The sequence below is a fragment of the Pristiophorus japonicus genome, chromosome 9 (genome assembly GCF_044704955.1).
Source record: "Pristiophorus japonicus isolate sPriJap1 chromosome 9, sPriJap1.hap1, whole genome shotgun sequence".
Taxonomy (NCBI): Eukaryota; Metazoa; Chordata; class Chondrichthyes; family Pristiophoridae; genus Pristiophorus; species Pristiophorus japonicus.
Genome location: NC_091985.1, coordinates 53,637,536 through 53,662,995, shown reverse-complemented (window position 1 = coordinate 53,662,995; position 25,460 = coordinate 53,637,536). Strand labels below are relative to the sequence as shown.

Here is a 25,460-nt window from a genome sequence, read left to right as displayed (position 1 = left end):
CTTGGAAGAGAGGGTCACTGCTTTGATGGGTCCTACCTGGAGAAAAGCAACCACCACTGCACAAGCTGGGCCCACACTCGAAGGAGAGGGTAAGTGCTGCAAATTCCACAGTCTGGCTTTGCTAAATGTTAAGTACTGCGAGGGCTAGCCATGCTTCGGTTCATGGGGATGTCTCTGTCAGCTGCACTTCGGTTGATGCAATGTGCTATTATTCATCGTGGTCCTTCAAATGAGCCTGCTGCCTGCGCTGTGTGAGCCTACTCATGCCACCCTTCCCCCTCCTCTGCTGCTAACCATTTGTCTTTTCTGTTATATTTTGCAGAACTTGAGGCCAACCCTGACGAGGCTGAAGCCGATGCAGAAGAAGATTCTGATGCCGACGAACCTGAAGATGAGAACACTTTCCAATCCCATCTTCCAGACCAACAGCATGGGGGAGGGGGAGGGCCTGGTGAAGCCCCAACTATTGTACTCACTCTGGAGGAGGTACAGGTGCCACCATTGAGGTGCCAACCCCTTCCCTGAGTGATATGAGTGTTAGTGGGACATTCCATAGTTTCCCACCATCCGAGGCTGCGGGTCCCAGTGGGGTGCAGCGATGCACACCCAGGGCCCCACCGTCTCAGGTTGCGGGTCCTAGTGGGATGCAGCAAGGCACACCCAGGGCACCACCGTCTAAGGCTGAGGGTCCCAGTGAGCTGCACCCAGGGTGATGAGGGGAAGGAGAGCTCAACAGCACTGCCCTAAGGTGCAGGATCTAACAGATGTGGTTCAGCTGATGGCAATGACTGCGGAGAGCATTGATCTTACGCGATCACTCCTGGACACCATCAGTGGGGTGGGTGATGAGGTATCGGGACTGTTGGGAGAAGTAACAACACTCTCACGAGAAATGGAAACACTATCCGGGATCATGAGGCAGGGAATGTCTCAGGCAGCAGATACAATGTCGGTGCACATGAGGGAGTGAATGTTGCAGCTTGTTGGAACAAGGTCAGTGAACATAAGGGAGGAAATGTTGCAGGTAGTTGAAACACTGTCAGTGAACATGAGGGAGGGAATGTCGGAGTTAGCTGCTGCAATAAGGGAACACACCCAGACCCCGCGCCTATTTACAGAATCAACTGCCACTCCTACTCCAATCACCAGACCAACCTCTGAAGAGGCCCAAGCCGGGCTTTCCACGTTACCGGCTGCCCCCCCCCCCCCCCCAATCAAGAAGTGCGCATTACCTGAGATGTTCGAAAGAAGAAGCTTGGTACCAACCTGAGAAATGCTGCGCCACCGCCTGTGGGCAGGGGTGGAGTCACCCTAAATAAGCGCAGCGGGCGGTCTTGGAATAAGGTGGAGGAGAGATGGGTGCAGCCTTCCTTTGCTCCTGCTGTTGTTACTGTTATTATTATTGTTGTAACTGTTCTCAAATTAAAAGTTTTTTTGTAAGTTTTATGTAAATTTACAAGTTTAAAAGTTTGTAAGTGATCTTAACTGAAAACTTTAAAATTTGATACAAGAATATTTTTATTAAAGTTAAATACAAACAAGTGTTAAACTTTTGAATAAAATATATTTTAAATTATAACTGAATCATTTCCATTATTTGTTCCGTTATCAACACAACTTTTTGAAATAAACAAGAATCATTTCCATCATTTATTCCATTAACACAACACAACATAACGGAACAGGTCCAAACAGTAAACATGGTCCATGTGGAATAGTTGCCGCTCAGCCTTCAGGCAGCGAAGTGTTCACAGAAGGCTCAAGCAATCGTTAAAGGTGCACGGCGGCAGGCACGCCCTCCTCCGCCATCGTGCTCCGGGTTCAGGTAGTTGCGTGGGGTCCTCCTCCTCCTCCTCGTCATCTGCATCTTCCTCATCATCATGAGCCACTCTCACTTCAGGTGGGTCTTCTACTACCAGCTGCTGCTGCCTCATGATGGCTAAGTTATGCAGCATGCAGCACACAACAGGGAACTGGCCAACAATCTCAAGTAGCCTCCGGAATGGTCCAGGCGTCGGAAACACTGTTTCAAGATGCCAATGGTTCCCTCTATTATGCTGCGCGTCGCAACATGCGATAATTGTATTCCCAGTCAGCTTCCATCCGGGTTACGCGTAGGGATGTCATGAGCCAGGTGGCGAGATCGTACCCTTTGTCTCCCAGTAGCCAGCTCTGCCCTTCTGGCTGCTGCTGAAACATGGCACTCTTGCGTAGGATGAACGCATCATGGGTGCTCCCAGGGTATCTTGCATCAACTGACATGATGCGATGCATGTCATCACACACAAGTTGCACATTAGCGAAGTGGAAGCCTTTTCATGTTTCTGTACATCTCGGAAAACTCCAAAGGCGCTCGCAAGGCGATGTGGGTACAATCAGTGCAGCCCTGTACCTTTGGGAAGCCAGCAATCCTGGAGAAGGCCACAGCCCTTTCACGCATTGCCTGGGCGATCATGGGGAACTTTATGTCGTCATTCCTCCAGGCATATAGTGCAGCAGTCACCTGCCAAATGCACAACACACATCCCCGGTTGTGGCCTGGAATGATCCAAATGTATCGAATGAAAGTGCAGCTATAACCTTCACTTCAACTGACAAAGCAGTCCTCTTGGGTTGCAGGTCTGCTTTTACTAACTCACAGATCTCAGTTACAACTTCTGACACAGTCTGCATCACTCAGGTGCAGGTACGAACCCCTGTCTCCATATACCTGACGTGGGTAAGGCCTCCTGCCCATCATCCTACGTGCTCTGAACTTCCTCATGCGATGACGTCGAATCAATTGTCTTCTGCGCAGCACCATCATGCAGAAGGCTTGCACAAGGTATGGCATTGTCAGTATAGCCCCATAATTAAATTGTACCTTTGCAATAAGCTCAAAATGGCAGGCAAGTCAAGATTCTTTATTCTCTCTCCCCAAGGTCGACCCCCATGTATGGTCACCCATTGAGCAGGCACAACGATCGGGAACCCCCGCCCCGGGCTTCATTTGATGCATAGTGTAAGGCTTCTCATGCCTTCCATTTGCTTTCCACAGTCATCCCATCCCAGGCTTCTTTTCAAGCCGAGCCCCTGTGTCTGGGCAAGGGACCAATTCTAGCGGCCGGCGCTCCAACCCTCGAGCCCGGTTTGGAAACATTCGGTGGTGGCATGTAAGTTTAAAAAAAAGAATTCCATTAAACTTCCATTTCCTGCTTTTTAACTTTTAAAAATTTAAGCTTGATTATGCATATTTATTTATTCTTGATTCCCTCCAAAACTTCGCCTAAAAATAATGCCGTCTTTCTGTGCCAATTTTTTAATGTGCTGATTTTACTTAAGTGGCCAGAAGGTTTTTTGGGAGTGGTCTCACACACCGTCCGAGGAGAAATGTAAATTGCTAAACTTGCATAATTGTGAAAAACTGGCGCAGACATCAGGTTACCCCTATGATGTAAAAAAAAAAGAACCTAAAAAAAATCGTAACTAACTGAGTTACACTGGCACACAATGATTGGGGAAACTTGGATTTTTAAATTTAGGCCAAAAAAAAGCGGCGTGCGCCAAAAAAATGGCGTAAATCACTGGGGAAAATTGAGCTCTTTATAATGAGGTTGTGCCCAGAAGTTTCAGTTAGTGCAAATTCCACCTCATCTACCTTCTGCCCTGCCTTCACTCAGCCCATGAAATCCTAGCTATGGTATTTATTTTTAGGTCAACAGCTGTACTGTTTGTTTTTCATATTTTCCAATTTATTAAATTTAATAAATCAGATACCTGGGTGGGTTGAAACAGAAACATAGAAAATAGGTGCAGGAGTAGGCCATTTGGCCCTTCGAGCCTGCACCGCCATTCAATAAGATCATGGCTGATCATTCACCTCAGTACCCCTTTCCTGCTTTCTCTCCATACCCCTTGATCCCTTTAGCCGTAAGGGCCATATCTAACTCCCTCTTGAATATATCTAACGAACTGGCATCAATAACTCTCTGCGGTAGTGAATTCCACAGGTTAACAACTCTCCTGAGTGAAGAAGTTTCTCTTCATTTCGGTCCTAAATGGCTTACCCCTTATCCTTAGACTGTGATCCCTGGTTCTGGACTTCCCCAACATCGGGAACATTCTTCCTGCATCTAACCTTTCCAGACCCGTCAGAATTTTATGTTTCTTTGAGAGCCCCTCTCATTCTTCTAAACTCCAGTGAATACAGGCCCAGTCGATCCAGTCTCTCCTCAAATGTCAGTCCAGCCATCCCGGGAATCAGTCTGGTGAACCTTTGCTGCACTACCTCAATAGCAAGAACATTCTTCCTCAGATTAGGAGACCCAAACTGAACACAATATTCCAGGTGAGGCCTCACCAAAGCCCTGTACAACTGCAGTAAGACCTCCCTGCTCCAATACTTAAATCCCGTAGTTATGAAGGCGAACATGCCATTTACCACCTTCACTGCCTGCTGTACCTGCATGCCAACTTTCAATGACTGATGTACCATGACACCCAGGTCTCGTTGCACCTCCCCTTTTCCTAATCTGCCGCCATTCAGATAATATTCTGCCTTCATGTTTTTGCCCACAAAGTGGATAACCTCACATCGACATTATACTGCATCTGCCATGCATTTGCCCAATTACCTAACCTGTCCAAGTCACCCTGCAGCCTCTTAGCCTCCTCCTCACACCGCCACCCAGTTTCGTGTCATCTGCAAACTTGGAGATATTACACTCAATTCCCTCATCTAAATCATTGATGTATATTGTAAATAACTGGGGTCCCAGCACTGAGCCCTGCGGCACCCCACTAGTCACTGCCTGCCATTCTGAAAAGGACCCGTTTATCCCGACTCTCTGCTTTCCTGTCTGCCAACCAGTTCTCTATTCACGTCAATACATTACCCCCAATACCATATGCTTTAATTTTGCACAACAATCTTTTGTGTGGGACCTTGTCAAAAGCTTTTTGAAAGTCCAAATACACCACATCCACTGATTCTCCCTTGTCCATTCTACTAGTTACATCCTCAAAAAATTCTAGAAGATTTGTCAAGCATGATTTCCCTTTCATAAATCCATGCTGACTTGGACCGATCCTGTCACTGCTTTCCAAATGCGCACGATTTTAACATGGAGGAACGGATATGGGTTTAGGTGCAGGTGGTGGTTAGAGTTGGTAAAAATGTGAGCGTGTCCGGAGGCCGGCTCCAACCCGCCATCTTCCCCATTTAACTCAGACACGTTAGTCTGGGTACACGCAAGCACCTCAGGAGGGGCGGCTTGCCTATTAAATAGACACATCACTCAATTCAAGCAATATTTCAAAGACATTTAAATTTAATAACACATCCATGGGTTTCTTAGGCTTCCTGAAACTCACCATTGAAACCAAAGCGAGAACATTGGCAATTGACAGAGCTGATTGAAAGTCAATACTCCAATAAATACTCTCAGCATGTCTGGTACTGGGTGGGGTGGCAATGGGAAGTGGAAGTGCTTTGAGTGGAGCCCCCACTTGCATGTCCCCTTTCACCATCAGCCCTCTCATCGGCCAATCGCACTTCATTGCTACCACTCATGTGGTGCAGATCAGTGAGGCGCTGTAAGGCCAATGCTAAGGTATCTGTCATCCTATTTAAGGTGTTAGACATATTGGCATCCGGAGTCCACACGGCCTCTATCTATGCAAGAAGACTGTCACAATGCGCTGCTACATCAACCCACTCAAGCTTGTGGCGGTCTCCTCCATACTCTCTCCAATCGTGGACAGTGTGCTTGGAAGACATTTCAGTACAATGCACATTTTCTGGTACCTCAATGATTATCCTTTTCATCGACTGCCCCCGGGATACAGCATCTGCATGCAGCTGAGCAGAGCTTGGAGAGAGGGCAGTGCCCTCCGACGCTGACTCTCCACAGCTCTTCCTGCCACCACTATCTGCTCTTGCTCACTTGTGAAGTGTGAGTCACCAGGTGAAAACTCAACTATCTAACTGGTCCCACCGAAGTGCGAGTATCTGAGCTGATGCATGGTAAACAAGAGTCCTGTGACTGTGCACCCTCAGAAGCAATTAGCTCCTCTGAAGATTCGTCGTCTGCGAGGTCCATGGACACCTGCTGCATGCGTGAAGACCCTGTCGGATAGATCGAAAAGATATGAATTAGTGCTGGCAAAGCAAGAATGTTGCAATTTATCTTGATGAAGATGATCTTATTTCACTTGCTGCTGAAATCAAGTCAATGTGACTGAGTGTTGTACGAGATGCATTTGCATTATATTTCATTCTGTCACCAGGTAACTGGAAGGTCCCCATCTGCAATGGCCTGGGTCACTGAGACACTTCTGATCTCCAGCACTTCCCCTTCCCCCTTCAACAGTTGTGAGATCTGTGGAAGTCCATCTCCGGTTCTTACCCTTTTGTTTTGCCCTGGACATCACCGACGGGGGCGGGGGCTACACCTTTGAAACAAGGTGTACAGGCAAAGGCTAAGCATCCTTGACCTGTCAGTGCTTCCGGAGGCTCAGGTTGTTGCGTCGGGTGTTGGCAGGCATCTGCAGCCTCCTAGAAGAAGACCTGCTCCCTGATGGGAGGAAATGTAAACATGGGCAGGAGTCGAGGCAACTTTACATTTAAAAGTAAATCCACAAGATCAAATATACAAATTTAAGAAAAATTACAGATTTGACTAATGTTTCTGGTGTAATTACAGCAAGAGTTATATAGCTGCTAATAGTTCATGACCTTGTACCTCATGGGTAAAAGCTGTTCATCAACTGCCCTCTGCTACTGAGTAGCATTATAGTTAAACTATATTGAAGCAGCAAGTCCGTTTCTGCCAGTGGGTGCTGCAGGTCTTATATGACCCATCATAGCAAGAGTAGATAAATAGAGTAGGACAACCTTTGTTAGTAGTGAATGAGGTGGTAGTAATTTGTGTAGCATGTACAACATTTACACCACAAATTATGTCCAATTCAGCCTCTTGCATCACACACAAGTGTTACATGTAATCATGCCCAGGGTTTTAGATGGTGTTTCATTTAATTGTAATAATTAGTTGACACTGATCATTTTAGTCAAACATTCAACTATTTAAATGATTTGAAACCTTATTTTATACTGTAGTTATGATTGCCATTGTGCTTTTCATATATAAATAAAATCAGCTCTACCTGACAAGATTTACTGAGATCGCAGCATGCTGAAAAAAGTGCTGGTATTGAAAGGTCTTGGAATCTTCAGCGCTGGGAGCAAATGACAGAAATGGAATGATTTAAGACAACTAATTAAGCGATTAAAATTGTGGCAGAAATTATTTGTGATGCCAGAAGATGACTAGCAGTAAAGAAAGGGGGTTTAATTGGTCTATAAGGTGCCAATCTCTTATGGATGATTTTTTTTAAAGCATGCATTGTGACATCTACCTCGAAGAAAATGTGCTTCTTTTATGTCCAGAATTTCTAAGGTAGCAGAAACTTGCTCCTTCAATATAGTTTAACTTTTGCCCTGTTCTAATTTCATTTACACTTTAAATTGGTAGCTACTAATGGCAGGTTTTCCTTTGCCCCCCCTCATGCCCACCATTCATTTTCAAGGGAACTGATATTAAGCATATTGGTTGGTACCTGATTGACTGACTTAAAATGGCTCCAAATATTATTTACTCAGCCATGTAGATGCTAGAGGCCTAAAGATTTATGTAATCTCAACACTAATGCTTTGACACATTTTAACACATCAAGCCAGGAAGCACTACTGCTGCGAGAATTATTTTATCTGTATTGCAAACAGCTGATCAGGCCTGGGTGAGATAAATCCTCTTAACACTCCAAGGATGAAAGCTAAAAAGTACTTTATTTTCTAAGAACTAGTATGTTTCTATCTTTAACGGGTTTGTATCTGATAAACAAACTCAGACCAAAATATTTTTGTCCCAAATCTGAAACATATTTAATTTAATTTCTCTTTTCCAGACATGTTGCCGGACTCAATGCTAGTAGAGCAAAGAATATCATTGAATGGCGTGAGAAGAATGGACCATTCATCAGCAGAGAACAGCTGAAAGAAGTCAAAGGCTTGGGTCCAAAAACCTTTCAACAATGTGCTGGTTTCATCCGAATTAATCCAGAAAACATAAAGAACTTTTGCAGGTAAATAAATTTCTTTCAATTTGTTTTTTTTAAAGTAGAGAAAATCAAAATAATGATTTTCAAACAGTCCTCCAACTTCTCAATGAGGCGTTTTGCTACTGAATGACACAGAAGTGCTCCAATTCAATTAAACTGATTTGTGACAGAGGTGCAACAGGAATGTATCAGAAAATAAACACTGTAATTGACCTCGTTTTAAGATGTTGATTAGAAAACAAATTTTTGAAGTGGATACACTGTGTAATATTGAGGCCAGTCTGTGGCAATGAGCCATGGTTTTGTTGGTATATGTCATCTTACACTATTTCCCTTTTGGTTTCAACAGCAATCAGCAGCAGTCTGGTAGCACTGCGGGAGGTCAGCAGGCAACTGAAGCAGGCAGCAGTTCCAAAGCAGGTGCAGGAGGGGGCACAGTTGGGAAATCCAATAAAAGGAAGGGCAAAGCCCAGTGCTCTTCTCCGCAGCCAAATCCTTTAGATCAGACATGTATCCATCCTGAATCGTACAACACAGCGATGAGGTAAGGGCTCAAGCAGAAGGTGTGACCTACCACAGTAATTTGGCTTTAATTTATTTCTGTCATAAGGACCAGCTGAAATATTTCTCCCTTCACATTGCCAAGTTTGTATGAGGTCATAAGTTAATTGCCATTCTTGTGGTCGCCAAAGTAATAAATAGAAAAATTGCAAGTTAATTATATATTTTTTTTACAATGGATATATATATGTATATATATTGAAAGCATAATACAGGTGGTTTTGTTCAAGCATAACATTCTAAATGCCAAAAGCTTTTTAAAAATAAAAACTAGCCTTTTTAAATTTCTGTAGTTGAACATAACTAATTACACCACTTGTGTAGTGAGCTGTGCCTTCCAACATATACCAGAATCTGTAACTTAAGCAACCCCTTCTCCCCACTACCTATAATATTTAAAAGATTCACTTTCAAAATGTGCTTGATATAAATGTCCAATACATAGATATTTGAATGACAATATTTAAATGAAAATATTAAAATCTGCAGTTGTTTTGTGAAATGGTAACAGTGACGAGCATAATATTACAAGAAGAGAAATTAAGCCTATATGTTTATTATGTAATCATGGAGTCAGTGAATGGTATAAGACCTAAGCGTATGGCAGATGCTGGTATTAAAGTAACCGTCTCTATTGGCAGTGAAATCAAACACTTAAAAACCCTGAGACAGGAGGGTGGCTTGTAGCAACATTCCTTATAAAATCACACATGCATGTGTGCATTATAACGTAGCAGTTATCACGGCTTAATCTGGATTTAATCTTGGCTTATTTTTATGTGTGAAATTCGGATAAACTAAGGCCACCACCAAGGCAGGACAGAGGGTGTTAAATGGCTGTCAACTGATTAGGTTAAGACCTGGTAGGATTTTTTGAACACTGTCTCGGGAATAAGACCTTTTATTCCATCTCAGACACCTGGTACACATATCTGGTGTCCAGGTGCTACACACTTGTTACTTTCCCCGAGATGCAGCCATTTAACTATGTACAGGTGCAGCGTCGAGGATACAGAATCCTCGGGACCGAGGCCATTCCGGATTCCAGGCTTTTCCAGACTTTCGATCTTTTTTCTGACATCACTAATCCAGAAACACCCGAGCCCAGGTTTGGGTATTTCCGGATTTCGGAATGTCAGAAAAGGAGGGGGTGCGGGGGTCCCTCCTGAGGAGCTGTTCAGGCTGCTGGCCCCGTCGATGAGGTCGTCAGGCAGGGCCTCACCACCAAGCAGCTGTTCGGGCGGGCTCACCACCTTGGAACTGTTCGGGCAGGCCCCACCGTAGTGGAGCTGTTTTGGTGGGCCCCGTCACCTTGGAGCTGTTCGGGCGGGCCCACCACCTTGGAGCTGTTCGGGCGGGCCCACCACCTTGGAGCTGTTCGGGCGGGCCCACCACCTTGGAGTTGTTCGGGCGGGCCCACCACCTTGGAGCTGTTCGGGCGGGCCCACCACCTACAGCGGGCCCACCACCTTGGAGCTGTTCGGGCGGGCCCACCACCTTGGAGCTGTTCGGGCGGGCCCACCACCTTGGAGCTGTTCGGGCGGGCCCACCACCTTGGAGTTGTTCGGGCGGGCCCACCACCTTGGAGCTGTTCGGGCGGGCCCACCACCTTGGAGCTGTTCGGGCGGGCCCACCACCTTGGAGCTGTTCGGGCGGGCCCACCACCTTGGAGCTGTTCGGGCGGGCCCACCACCTTGGAGCTGTTCGGGCGGGCCCACCACCTTGGAGTTGTTCGGGCGGGCCCACCACCTTGGAGTTGTTCGGGCGGGCCCACCACCTTGGAGTTGTTCGGGCGGGCCCACCACCTTGGAGTTGTTCGGGCGGGCCCACCACCTTGGAGCTGTTCGGGCGGGCCCACCACCTTGGAGCTGTTCGGGCGGGCCCACCACCTTGGAGCTGTTCGGGCGGGCCCACCACCTTGGAGCTGTTCGGGCGGGCCCACCACCTTGGAGTTGTTCGGGCGGGCCCACCACCTTGGAGTTGTTCGGGCGGGCCCACCACCTTGGAGCTGTTCGGGTGGGCCCACCACCTTGGAGCTGTTCGGGCGGGCCCCCCCGTAGTGGAGCTGTTTTGGGTGGGCCCCGCCACCAAGGAGGTGTTGGGGCGGGCCCACCACCTTGGAGCTGTTTGGACGGGCCCCACCGTAGTGGAGCTGTTTGGGTGGGCCCGGCCACCAAGGAGGTGTTCGGGCGGGGCCCGCCAAGGTCGAGGTTTTGGACGGGCCGGCGAGGAGGCCCCGAGGTAAGGGCAGCGGCAGGCGAGGGGCAGTGAGCCGAGGTTGGCAGGGTCGGCGGGTCCGGATTCCAGAACATTTTACGGATTCTGGACGACCCTGCCACCGATCAGTTCGGATTGCAGAACTCCAGATTTTCAACGCTGCACTTGTAATGAGATAAACAAAGGCAATGTCCTCTGGCTGACCAGCTGACTAAGACAGATAGAAATATTAGAATAGATGGAGTGACTCAACAACCTCTAGCATTGTTATTTCTGAAATAGCATTATATTCTTATATTCTCAGTTTCTGTCTTTGGATACTTAACAGTGAATCGGTTCCAAGTGTTGATTGACAGTGTCCTCTATGTATAGCAGAATTGTAAGCTTGTTTTTTATAAACTGGTTTACAATTTTATTACACAGCACACAGAGGGAATCTTTCCTCTAAGGGGCTGTGTTAGTCCATGTCGTTTTCTTTTATCATCGGAGTTCCTTTGAACCAGTTTTTTTTTTGAAACCTTGCTAGAATATCCTGAAGTCACCAAGTTAAAATTGTAATAGCCCTGAATTTATGTCGAGTGGCATCATCTTGTAACAATTTGTTTTGTCAATTCTGGACTTTTAATTACACATATATCTATAAACACATTGCGGAGATGGCTTCGGAAATGGAAAGTTAGTTTATTCTGATGCTGTTTGCTCATGACTGAAAGGAGGGGAAGTGGTGATTGTGGCAAATTAATTGATTGAAATGCTGCATTTTTTAAATGAAAGATGTCCATAGATATCAATCTCTATGGTATAACTGCATGCAAGAGCAGCTGTTGAGATCAAGCTTTTGCTGTGATGGGTTTCTGAGATGACTTACTTAATTGCAACAAAAAATAATCAGGGTTTCAACAGAACTCATGTGGAGTAAACTTGTGAAATGATGTCTATGACAAACTGTTAGCAGTTAGATAGTCATTTTCAAAATGTGCTTGATATAAATATAATTATACCACTATTTAGTGAGATTTGGTGGACTGTGTCAGATAGTTTGCTCCATTGCACAGAACAGGAAGCTCTGTGTTTACTGGTATTATAATGTCTCCTCCAAGCCTCTTTGAATTTCCATTCTTCAGGGAGCTGCAGTAGAAAAGTCAGTAGCTGAGTACAATTACAGCGAATAATTTTCTGTTACACTTATTCCATTTTCCATTGTATTAATACATGGAGTGAACGCGTAGCCACACAAAATCTGTCTCAGATTTATTTTTGTGCAGTATTTCCTAAATATGAATTCGGCTTTAAGATTGAAAGGTATTATGTCAAATACATTGATACTTGAATGACAATATTTAATCAAATGCACCCTTGAACTAAAGCTATTTGAGGTGAGCAGCAGAGTCCACAACAAAAACAACTTGCATTTATAAAGTGACTTGCACGTAACACAATGTTCCAAATATACTTTGCCGTGAAAATGGTAGACTCTGAGCAGGAAGTAGGTAAGAAGTTATTGGAGGTGACCAAAGACAGGAACAAAAAAATAAGTTGTGCGGAGGTTTTTGAAGCTTGGTAGAGATGTGTGAAGTCAAGAGGTTTAGGAAGGGAATTTTAGAGTGCAGGACATTGGAGGTGATGGTGTGTGGAAGTCACAGCATGCTGGAATGAGACTGGCTCCTTTTTCATGTGTTCAAAAGGTGGAGCAAGGGTACTGAAGACTTTGAAGATGAAGAACGGGAAGGCAGTGGAGGTTGGCAAGGGCAGAAATGATGGGTATATGGAAGTTTGATCAGTGCAAGATACTGGCCACAGATTTGGATGAGTTTCTGTTGGGTAGAGCTAAATTGATAGTGCAGATGGGCCATTTGTTGGTTATAGGGGTTGAGGCAGTGGATGTGGATGGGTTATGTACCAGAGGGGAAAATGAGGGTTCTTGATGTAGGGTTTCAAGTTCACCTCGATGTCAAACAAGAGGCAGAGTTTTCATACCTTTTGGTTCAGTTTTGAACAAGTAAATGAAATGGAGATTGAATTTAGGGCATGACATATCTGTTGAGAGCTGAACAGGATTATCTCAATGTTGTCAGTGTTAAGCCTAAGAACGTTCTGGCTTATCCAGGACTAGAAATCAGTTCGGCACTTGGACTGTGCAGGGTGGTCAAAATATGAAGGCTATGGACAGAGTTGGGTGTCAGCTTGTATCATAAAGAAGCTGTCCCCGTGACTGTGACTGATCTTGGTGAAAGGCAGCACATGGAGGGAGAAACAGAGGATAAACCCATTAGACACACCAGAGGGTACCATGTGTGAACCTGGATAAGATGAACTGACTGTGTTGGTTCAGGTAGGAATGGAACTAGGAGAATTGGTGCATTGGTGGCCAACTATGAAGATTAGGAGGATAGGAATGATCAAACATGTCAAAGGCAGTGGAGAGATCAATGAGGACGAATGGGATACCTCACTGCATTCGCAGTTACTCAGGATGTTATTGGGTTTGACCAGGGCAGTCTTGGTGCTATTAGCAGGACAGATTTAAAGTTGAATTTAACAGGCAGTGGTGGGAAAGGTAGGTGCAGCGGTGAATGGCAGTGATCTGTTTGAAGATTGTAGGTGAAAGAGAGTTAAATAACATGAAATGTCAAATAATTATTCATGCCTGATACTAATTCCATCGCTACAGTGTCTTTGATCAAATGAAATATACAATGCATGTTTTTTATAATTTGCTGAATTGCATCTTCATCTTTTAGAAATTAATCCAACATACGTATCAAAATGGGTTCTTTCTGTTTCAGCACTTTAAATATCCAGTTTTCTTTGCAACTTCAAAAAGGTGTGTGATTATGTACTCTTTTGTATTAAATGATATTCAGGAACTTACTGATGTTGAATATTACAAAGAGAAAAATGCAAAACCACAGAACATTTCTTCATTTGGGCTGTCCTCTGAATAGTTGTCAAATCAGAACCATATTATTAAGGTTTCATTAATGCTGCAAACGTACTGTTGTGTGACTGACTGCCCAGAAATACCCGAATCTAGTTAAACATAACACGGACATTGCAACAGAATCCTTCCTCTGTGCCTATGGTTTGGCGCTTTGCAAAAGTAATCTGCCTACAAAGCACAATCGAGATGTGCAAAAGAAATATTTATTGAAAGTGTTTCTCATGTTAGGGGATATGATTGTAATAGGATGCCAGATTGGAAATATTGCCCACACAAGTAGTCAACTATGTAGCTATACCAATGGTGCTTTCCTACAAAACAAATGCTCAAAACCAAAATTTGAACTTGTCAACTCTTGTTTTATTTGGTACATAAATCATCTGCTGCTGAACCCTCATCCCTGTCTTAATTACCTCTAGACATGACTATTTCAATCCAGTCCTGGCTGGCCTCCCACATTCTACCCTATGTAAACTTGAGGTCATCCAAAACTTGGCTGTCCGTGTCATAACTCGCACCAATTCCGTTCACCCATCGGCCCTGTTGTCGTAAATGTTCTCATTGTCTCCATTTGACTGACTGGCCGTATTCAAGCAACAGAGTTGCGATCAACGGTACTCTGAAGTCGGAAGGAGAAATAGTATGTAAATATTTGATGTCGGTTTCCTAACTCACACCAAGTCCCGTTCACCCATCACCCCTGTGCTCGCTGAACTACATTGGCTCCCGGTTAAGCAGCGCCTCGATTTTAAAATTATTATTCTTGTTTTCAAATCCCTCCATGGCCTCACTCCTCTCTATCTCTGTAATCTCCTCCAGCCCCACAACCCTCCGAGATATCAACCCCTCCTCTAATTCTGGCCTCTTGAGCTTCCCTGATTTCAGTCGCTCCACCATTGGTAGCTGTGCCTTCAACTTCCAAGGCCCTAAGCTCTGGAATTCCCTGCCTAAACCTCTCCACCTCTCTCTTTTCCTTTAAGGTGCTCCTTAAAACCTACCTCTTTCCTGCCCTAATTTCTGCTTATGTGGTTCAGTATCAAATTTTGTTTTCTAATGCTCCTGTGAAGCGCTTTGGGAGGTTTTACTATTTTAAAGGTGCTATACAAATAAAAGTTATTGTTGTTGGACAATTTTGGGTTGACATAGAATATTGTGGTTCAACCTAATCAGCTTCTGTCTACATGAACTCTTTAACTCTTTGGAGACAATGCGAGGCAGACTAGAATTTGCAGTTTTGTTCTAACTATGAATTGTCAGGCAATTCACCATAAACATCCTCCTCCCCTATCCCATCTCTATTGCCAATAGCCTCTAGTTAGACAGAGATATTCTAAATCAGGCCCTTGCATTTGCGCTATTTGTGACATTCTGGTCTGCCTTGCTATGCTCAGGATCAGAGTTCTTATTGATTTCACCAAGTCACTGAAAGTCTTGCTCGGGGAGTCAAATCGGTTATGTAGTTGCTTTGGTTTCCTGGCATATTGTCTGTGAAGGATACCAGATTTTCCTTCGTTTCCTCAAAGCCTCTTCCTGAGAAAGTCATTGAGGATGTCTTAGAGGGAGGCTCCTCAAGAAAGTTGACTCAAACAGTCATGTTTCGGTGACGAGCATTTTATGCCACAAAGCAAATGACAGCATTTATGAATGGACTATTGTGTTTTGCACAGTATTTAAAGATCTTATAGATCTTATAATATTTTAGTAGATGTTATAAAAGTGCCAACCCAACCATGGAAGTGCTTAGTTGTTTCTGATGCAGATGATATATTGTGCGGGTCACTGTTAAAGAGTATGATCACAGCCCAGCCGGGTACACTCTGTGTATCTTTTACAAAATTATAATTAGTGAATTAGTCCCTTATAGGTTAATGCTCTTGTTCGTTTGTTTTGCCTGCTTTATTTCCTTTCTATACATGCGCCTGGGGTGCATAAGATTGGTCGCTGTTACCATTTGATCCAAAAAGCATAATTTTAATTCTCTTTTGTATGTTGTCCTATTAGAAATGTTTTGTTCACCATGTCAGAGCATCCTAAGTGTATGGGAGTCTGACTTGACTGTACAGATGTTAGATGTGCCTACTGGTAAGAATCTATACCCGAGAGGTTGAATTTGTGTCAGTAAATGGGGAAGAAGGATGTGGAGGGTCTGTTCAGTCGCATGTCATGCTGTAATTATTTGACTTCTGCGATTCTGGTTGGATTGGAGCCAACAGAACATTACTCCACTGCTGAACCACTCCCTTTGGCTACAGTGCAGCCAAGTTGGAGTGAGATTTGGCAGCTCTGGGGTAATAACATGCCACAGTAAACATTGAGGGGAAAGTAATGTAAGGAGTGAGTTATTGTGTGAGGGAGGTAATTTGATATCAGGAAAGATGCTCATTATCCTTAAATAAGAACATAAGAAATAGGAATAGGCCATATGGCACCTTGAGCCTTCTCCGCCATTCAATAAGATCATGGCTGATCTTTGACCTAACTACATTGTCCCACCCGATCCCCATATCCCTTAATTCCCTTAGAGTCCAAAAACCTATCAATCTCGGCCTTGAACATATTCAACGACTGAGCATCCACAGCCTTCTGGGGTAGAGAATTCCAAAGATTCACAACCCTCTGAGTGAAGACATTTCTCCTCATCTCAGTCCTAAATGGCCGACCCATCGCTTGAGTAAGATTGTTACTTCAACTGTGTATTATTGGATCTCCCTCTTAGTATAGGCCTCAGTTTCTCTTCCAAGCAGGTGCCATAGTGTTAGCATTGGTGTCTCTGCTTAAATAGAAGTATTCAAAAGGCAAAAAATTGGAGGGGGCATGGAGAAGGCTGTTGAAGTTGATTATAATTCTTTTAAACGTTTTTAATGGATGCACTGGCTGAGAGACTCGAAGGGAATATTCTCATTCGATGTATCTTCAGATTTTGAGGTTTCAGATATATTGAATACTGCTATTGCTTAAACTGGATACAGTCTGTGTTGTCAGATTGCTTGTCCAACATCCAGTCTTGGATGAGCTGCAGTTTCTTCCGCTAAACATTAGTAAGACTTAGGCCATCACCTTAGGTCCCTGTCCTCCCCACTTTGGGCATTGTCAGAGACTGAACCAAACTATTCACTACTTCAACCCAGAGCTGAGCTTCTAACCCCATATCCTCGCCATCAAAATACCACCTACTTCCACCTCTGAAAGGTAACAAGCCTCTGCCCCTACCTAAGCCATGTTGCTGCTGAAACCCTCAAGCATTCCTTTCTCACCTCTAGATGACTATTCCAATACTCTCCTGGCCAACTTCCCATCCTTTAATAGTCTTCAGCTCATCCAAAATTCTGCTGTCCATATACTATTATGCACCAGCTCCTCCTCATCTATCACCCCACTCACCATTTACCTACAGATAGATTCTTGTTAGGCAAGGATATTAAGGGTTACAGAAACAATCAGCCATAATCTAATTGAATAACGGAACAGGCTTGAGGGACAGAATGTCCTACTGTTCCTATGTTCCATCACCCCTTTCATCCATCATCCTCCTCCTCCCCCCTCCCCCCCCCAGCTGACTTACATCGGCTCCAAGTCTCCCATGCCTCCCAATTTAAAATTCTCATCCTCGTGTATAAATTATTCATGGTCTCACTATTCTCCATCTCCGTAACTTCCTCCAGCCCCGCGTTCTGGTTTCCCCCCCACCCCCACCCCAAAGCCTCTCCACCAATGTTTCTGTTCATTTATTTTTGGGTGCGCAGCTCATTCAAAATACCACGCATGTGCGGTTTTCCCCATTGAAAAACTGAAGAGTCTACTGCACAGGAGGCCCAGAGAGCAGCACGGCCACGCAGCTTAAAGAGAACATTGCTGCCTACCCTCCCCCACTCCTTGCTCCTTCCTCCTTTAATACCCTCCTTAAAACCCACCTCTTTGACCAAGCTTTTGGTCACTTCTCCTAATGTCCTGTTCCTTGACTCAGCATCCAATGTTTTGATTATGCCTCAGTTGAAGCACTTTGGGGCTTTTTTTGTATATTAAAGACTACATAAATTGAACCTGTTGTTGGAAAAATAGAAGCCAAGAAGCTATGTTTTGAAGGAATGAAATAGATGTCGGGTGATGACAAATATGCTCCTAGTTTGAAAAGATGTAGTGCTTGTCATCTGATTTTATTTTATGAAAGAGATCATTCAGTTTTTTTTGTGTATGAGGCATTATTCCATACATTGTAAACTGCAGTTTTAAAAATATTGCATATATTTTAATATCCATTACTTATAAGATATATGGTGCTTTATACTTTTTTCTCGTTTAAACTTAAAGCAGTTCAATTGATTCTTGTATAAAGGATATGTTATTTTGCATCCCAAATGCACTTTGAAGTCGTAACAGACAGCTCAAAGTGATTTAAAATGGAGAAGTCCTATTGATGATGGTGTCTGAAATCCAGTAAAAAGAAAGTGAATTTTCTCTTTGAATTGACTTTCTTTTGTTGCTATTTTTAGTGCATTTGTTCCACATGTAAATACTAATTTTTCGTGTGTAGGCAATTTCCATTGGCATGAATATGGGTCCAAAACAATAAAGCCGCAATGTAAAATGAGTAGATTTTGAACAAATACCCTCGAGTGATTTTAAGGTGGTAATTTAATGCTGTTTGAAGATGAAAGTAGAGTTGAATGTTGTAGGACAAAGAGTCAATGATTTTGATGACTTAGGACCTGAAGTTATAAAAGGTCTTGTGACCGAATGTATTTGTTTTTACCAAGTTATTTTTAACCACCGATTACGGGAATGCACACTAAGGTGACTGGAATTCTAGTTTAGTCAGCTATAAGTCTGGTAAAAGCAAATTATTGAAATATTGTCGTCGTAAATTTATTGCAGCATATTTAGCTACAGTTAATGATTTTCTCAATTTTTCTGAAATTAAGAAACTTTTATCACCCTTACATTCCTCATTGTGATGTTGTCTTGGTTTGAGTATTATTTACATTTCTGTTCTGTTATAAACAGCTTCCCTATTATTGAAGCCGTGAATATCACAATATTAGCCTAGGTTAATTTAATATTTTTTGCGTACTGCCTTTTTTTTGTACGTTTTAAAATATGTATTTTGTATTCTGTAAAGTGTTGAAATGATTTCTGATCTTAAATTAAATTTGGGAAAGCTACAGAAATATAGAACATTTGTAAATGCATTTTGTGCTGTGAATAAATAGCTGCTTTTAAAAATGTGTACTAATAATATAATCTTTATAGTTAAGTTGCAGTTTCTCAACCAGACAATTTCAAGTTTTTAAGTCATGTAACTAATCATGTATAATGGGGTAATTGTGTTATTCTAATTGCATGGTAAATATTATTGCAAATACAGTTCTATCAGAGACAGTTACAACTTGAGCATTTTCATTCCATTGGAGATGAGCATTCAGTGTAACCTTTTTAAAATGCTGTTTGCTCGTACTGATGGTTTGACTTTGTGGCTTGGTATTGTGTTTAGATCAATCACAAATTCTATGAAACAAAGCACAAGCTATGGTTTAAATGTTTTGTTTTTAAAGTGATTGTGTTGCATCATTATGAATTCTCTTGGTGCAACGGGTATAGATGTAATGGCATATCAGATTGCATTAATGTGATGAACTTGATAGTCTCGATTCTTAAATAGCTTTGCTGGGAATGATTATGTAGTAAGGCAGAATGACTCATTGGGACTGGAGCAATAGGCTGGTAACTTCCTTTTCATTTCTTTAAAGGAACACTATCTAAAAAAATGTTTTAAAGCTTATAGTTTATACTAAATATATGTAATGTATACAAGATTGTGAAAATCCTGGTAAACCACAATAAAACAAAAGCACTTGTCATGTTACATGGTTCCTTTCATCTAATTGTTCGACACCGTTGTCCTTTTTTCACCCCCTTGAATGGGCATTGAGCCATGTACTGGTAGGGTGCAGTTTCCTGCCCATGTTAACTTGCATGGTGAGTCAACAGCCTTGGGGAAGACACTTTTCCAACAAGCAAGAAGGGAAAATCGAAGAAGAAATCATTTCAAACTCTTCCTGTACACATTGCAGCAAATAGTTGCAGTGTGATATTGGCAGCGGTTGAGGAATAATGAATAACAAATATCAAATCACCTTGACGTCTACGCATATCGAAAGTGAATAGACTGAGCTTTTTAAGCCTACATGAATAACTAAGATTGCTTAAGCTGGAAATCATTCTTCCGGCCTTATTCTGAACCTTTTCCAAAGCATCTGTATGTGGGGACCAAAACTGGACGCAGTATTCTAAATGTGGCCTAACCAAGGTCCAGCACAAGGTCAAGATGGTATGCTTTGTTTTATATTGTATAGTCCTGTTAATACAATCTAATACCCGATTTACTTTTGTTATGGCTTCTCGGCAATGGTCACAAACCTTTAGAGAATCATGAACTGTAATACCATGATCCTTTTCTCAACCAATTTCAGTTCTGTCCCATATAAATTGTAGGTATGCTTAGTGTTGATTCTTCCCATATCCACAACACTGCACTTATCTCAGTTAAATACCATTACCAGAGTATGGCCCGTTCTCTCAGCACATCTAAATGTGCTTGCAGAAACTTTTTCTCCTCCATTTTCCGAACACTGACACAAATTATCTCATCTGTGAACTTGCGGACCTTCCACTCCAGGTCATTTATGAAGATAGTACAGTTACAAATTTTGTCTAGGGACAGCTTTTTGAGCTTTATGGCACTATGATGAACTACTGGTGGTTACAGCTTAGTCATTGATGTTTGTACCGATGGGAGCAATTTGAAGTGATGAATTGCAATAGTGAAATCGTTTAATAAATGAGTCTAGTGACAGCACAGTTGGCATCCTGGACATGCAGTACTTCTGTAGTACTTAATTATAAATATTTATTTACTTTTATTGTTGTAAATTGAAAATGTGAGTGACAGATGACGGTTGCTATTTACTAGGTTACTGCTGTGAACTTTGAAAACCTTGTGACAAACCAGGAATATGATCGAGCTCCGAGACATCAAAGCTCTCGTCAATCTGCAGAAAAGGATCCACTCTGGATTCTTCCACTTCTGATCGCTCCAAACATGATATTGAGCTTTCTGGCTGTTTTTAACCTGCCTTCTCCTCAGCTGCATCTCCATCCTTTATTGCGAATAGAGCTTTTCCTCTATTTCCAATTTTCCTAGTTGCTGCTTCAAGGCCTGAAGCTAAGATTGACAAAGCACTGACTAATTTCAATATGCGCAATACTGAAAACAGGTCTAATTGGAGAAAATATTAGATTGTGATCAGGATTATGTATTTAGATGTGTATATCAGTATATATCTCATTGAACTGAGTGGGCATAGTTGTAGTGCGTCACCAAGTTTTCAGTATAAAATAGTGCAAGTCATGTGAGATTTTTGTACTCCGTCCTTGAAATGTGAAAAATAAAAATAAAATGTTTCCTCTTCTAAACTTGTTGTGTTTGGAGAGAACTGCATACCACAAGAGTGAAGTATTGGCCTGTCACTGATAGTGGTGCTGGAGGAGAGGTGTGGGGGGCGGGTGGAGGTGTGTGGAAACAGTGTGAAGTACGAATTTAATGACCCCCTGGAGTTTGTTTCCAATGGCAAGATCACCGTTGACTGAAACCTTGTGGTATAAATAGGGGTTTATACAATCGAAGGCAGCTAAACTCTTCGGGAACAAGATTTTCGCTTGGTGTCTCTGAACAAAGTACAAACAGCAACAGATCTAAATAGCACACACCACTGGCACTTTGGCTGCTGCTCCAGACACAAGCCATTCATTTCTTTTTTCACTTTTGTCTCCCCCTTTTCCTTTTCTCTCTATCCCTCTCTCTCCTGTCATCATACCTCCTTTCATAAGAACATAAGAAATCGGAGCAGGAGTAGGCCATTTGGCCCCTTGAGCCTGCTCCGCCATTCAGTAAGATCATGCCTGATCTGATCATCGACTCAGCTCCACTTCCCTGGCCGCTCCCCATAACCCTTTACTCACTTATCGTTCAAAAATCTGGCTATCTCCACCTTAAATATATTCAATGACCCAGCCTCCACAGCTCTCTGGGGCACAGAATTTCATAGATTTACAACCCTCTGAGAGAAGAAATTTATCCTCATCTCAGTTTTAAATGGGCAGCCTCTTATTCTAAGACTAGGTCCACTAGTTTTAGTTTCCCCTATGAGTGGAAATATCCTCACTGCATCCATCTTGTCGAGCCCCCTCATTATCTTATAAGTTTCAATACGATCACCTCTCATTCTTCTGAACTCCAATGTGTATAGGCTCAACCTATCCTCAAAAGTCAACTTCCTCATCTCCGGACTCAACCTAGTGAACTTTCTATGAACAGCCTCCAATGCAAGTATATCCTTCCTTAAATACGGAGACCAAAACTGCACACAGTACTCCAAGTGTGGCCTCACCAATACCCTGTACAGTTGTAGCAGGACTTCTCTGCTTTTATACTCTATCCCCCTTGCAATAAAGGCCAACATTCCACTTGCCTTCCTGATTATTGCTGTACCTACATACTAACTTTTTGTATTTCATGCACAAGGACCCCCACGTGTCTGTACTGCAGCAGTTTCCAATTTTTCTCCATTTAAATTATAATTTGCTTTTCTATTTTTTCTACCAAAGTGGATAACCTCACATTTTCCCACATTATACTCCATCTGCCAAATTTTTGCCCACTCACGTAGCCTGTCTATATCCCTTTACAGATTTTTTGTGTCCTCCTCACAATTTGCTTTCCCACCCATCTTTGTATCATCAGCAAACTTGGCTCCATTACACTCGGTGCTTTCATCCAAGTCATTAATATAGATTGTAAATAGTTGAGGCCCCAGTACCGATCCCTGCAGCACCTCACTAGTCACTGTTTGCCAACCAGAAAATGACCCATTTATCTCGACTCTCTGTTTTCTGTTAGTTAGCCCATCCTCTATCAATGCTAATATATTACCCCCAACCCAGTGAACTTTTATCTTGTACAGTAACCTTTTATGTGGCACCTTATCGAATGCCTTCTGAAAATCCAAATACACCATATCCACTGGTTACCCCTTATCCACCCTGCTCGTTACATCCTCAAAGAACTCCAGCAAATTTGTCAAACATGCGTTCCCTTTCATAAAACCATGCTGACTCTGCTTGATTGAATCATGCTTTTCCAAAAGTCCTGCGACTGCTTCCTTAATAATGGCTCCAGCATTTCCTCAGCAACAGATGTTAGGCTAACTGGTCTGTAGTTTCCTGCTTTTTGTCTGTCTCTTTTTTTTAAATAGGGGCATTACATTTGCAGTTTTCCAATCCACTGGGACCTCCCCAGAATCCAGGGAATTTTGGTAGATTACAACCAATGCATCCACTATCTCTGCAGCCACTTCTCTTAAGACCCTAGGATGTAAGCCATCAGTCCCATTATATTACAGAATACTACTTCATTAGCGATAGTGATTGTATTAAGTTCCTTCCTCCCTATAGCCCCTTGATTATCCACTATTGGGATGTTTTTAGTGTCTTTTACCGTGAAGACCGATACAAAATATTTGTTCAACGTCTCTGCCATTTCCCTGTTCTCCATTATTAATTTCCCAGTTTCATCCTTCAGGGGACCAACATTTACTTTAACCACTCCTTTCCTTTTTATGTACCTATAGAAATTCTTACTATCTGTTTTTATATTTCGTGCTAGTTTACTTTCAGAATCTTATCTTCCCTCTCAATCATTATTTTAATCATTCTCTGCTGACTTTTAAAAAAAAGCTCTCGTCTCTCGCATACTCTGCTCTCTCAAATCCCTACTCCAATCCTTCATTACTCTTCGACCTTCCTACTTTCCTGCCGCAGGCTTGACACTCTCTTCGATAAGCCTACAGCTTCCCTCTGTGCCTCTCTTGGCATCCTACGAAGGACCCATCAAGGCGCTCGTCGCTGCCTCCTTACGAGCAGCAACCTTAACTGTTCCATCCTACTCACTCATCAACCTTCCCACCCAGCATGCCCACTGGGGTCGAATCTTACCAATCTCTTCTCCGTCGAATTCACCCCTCCAAGCGCTTGCCTTGTGGAAACTGGCAGGGGTCAGCCATCACCGACCCTCTCCGCAGCTCCCTCCAGAATGTCCATTCACTTGCGAACAAGGCCCTTGCCATCCATGAGCTTATAGAAATATAGAAATTTATAGCGCAGGAGAAGGCCATTCCGGCCCATCATGTCCGCGCCGCCCGACAAAGAGCCACACGGCCCTTGGTCAGCAGCCCTAAAGGTTACATATAAACCTATGAACAATGACGGAAAGGCAAAGAGCATCCAGCCCAACCAATCCGCCTCACCACAACTGTGACACCCCTTATACTAAAACATTCTACACTCTTTCCCCCGCCCCCCCCCCCCAACCGGAGCCATGTGATCTCCTGCGAGAGGCAAAAACCAGATAAAAACCCAGGCTAATTTAGGGAGAAAAAATCTGGGAAAATTCCTCTCCGACCCATCCAGGCGATCGAAACTAGTCCAGGGGCTCACCCTGGCCGTATTCTATTCCCTGCAGTACTAACCATTATATCTGCTCCGTCCAACAAAAGGTCATCCAGTCTAATCCCAATTACCAACTCTAGGTCTGTAATCCTGCAGGTTAATGCACTTTAAGTGCCCATCCAACCATCTCTTAAAAGTAGTGAGGGTTTCTGCATCCACCACTCTTCCAGGCAGCGAGTTCCAGATCCCCACAACCCTCTGCGTGAAGAAGCCCCCCTCAAATCACCTCCCAAAATTTCCATCAACCATCTTAAAACTATGCCCCCTCATACTAGTCCCCTCCACCAATTAAAATAGACCTTATTATCCACTCTATCCAGGCCCCTCAATATTTTGTACACCTTAATGAGGTATCCTCTCAACCTCCTCTATTCGAATGAGAATAAACCCAGCCTATCAAATCTATCCTCATAACTATGATTCTCCATTCCAGGCAGCATCCTAGTAAATCTCCTTTGCACCCTCTCTAGTGCAATCACGTCCTTCCTATAATACGGCAGCCAGAACTGCACGCAGTACTCCAGCTGTGGCCTATTATACAATTTAAGCATAACCTTCCTGCTCTTATATTCTATGCCTCGGCCATTAAAGGCAAGCATTCCATATGCCTTCTTAACCACCTTATCCACCTGGTTTGCTAATTTCAGGGATCTGTGGACAAGTACTCCAAGGTCCCTTTGTTCATCTACACTATTAAGTGGCCTACCGCTTAATGTGTATACCCTTTCCTTATTAGCCCTCCCAAAGTGCATCACCTCATACTTCTCTGAATTAAATTCCATTTGCCACTGCTCTGCCCACCTGATCATAGATTGATATCCTCCTGCAGTCCATGACTTTCCTCTTCATTATCAACCACACAGCCAATTTTAGTGTTGTCTGTAAACTTCTTATTCATACTCCCTATATTCAAATCTAAATCTTTGATATATACCACAAAAAGCAAGGGTCCCAGTACTGAGCCCTGCGGAACCCCACTGGAAACATCCTTCCAGTCACAAAAACATCCATCAATCAATACCCTTTGCTTCCTACCTCCAAGCCAATTTTGGATCCAACTTGACACTTTGCCCTGGATCCT

General features: G+C 43.2%; 1 protein-coding gene across 1 annotated transcript in view; it reads left to right on the top strand.

Moving 5' to 3' along the window:
• Window positions 1–25,460, top strand: part of srbd1 (S1 RNA binding domain 1) — a 384,714-nt gene that overhangs the window by 311,006 nt on the left and 48,248 nt on the right. The window contains exons 19-20 of the mRNA XM_070889352.1: window positions 7,948–8,124; window positions 8,450–8,644. Coding sequence (XP_070745453.1) covers window positions 7,948–8,124; window positions 8,450–8,644 — 372 coding nt within the window. The remainder of the gene's footprint in view (window positions 1–7,947; window positions 8,125–8,449; window positions 8,645–25,460) is intronic.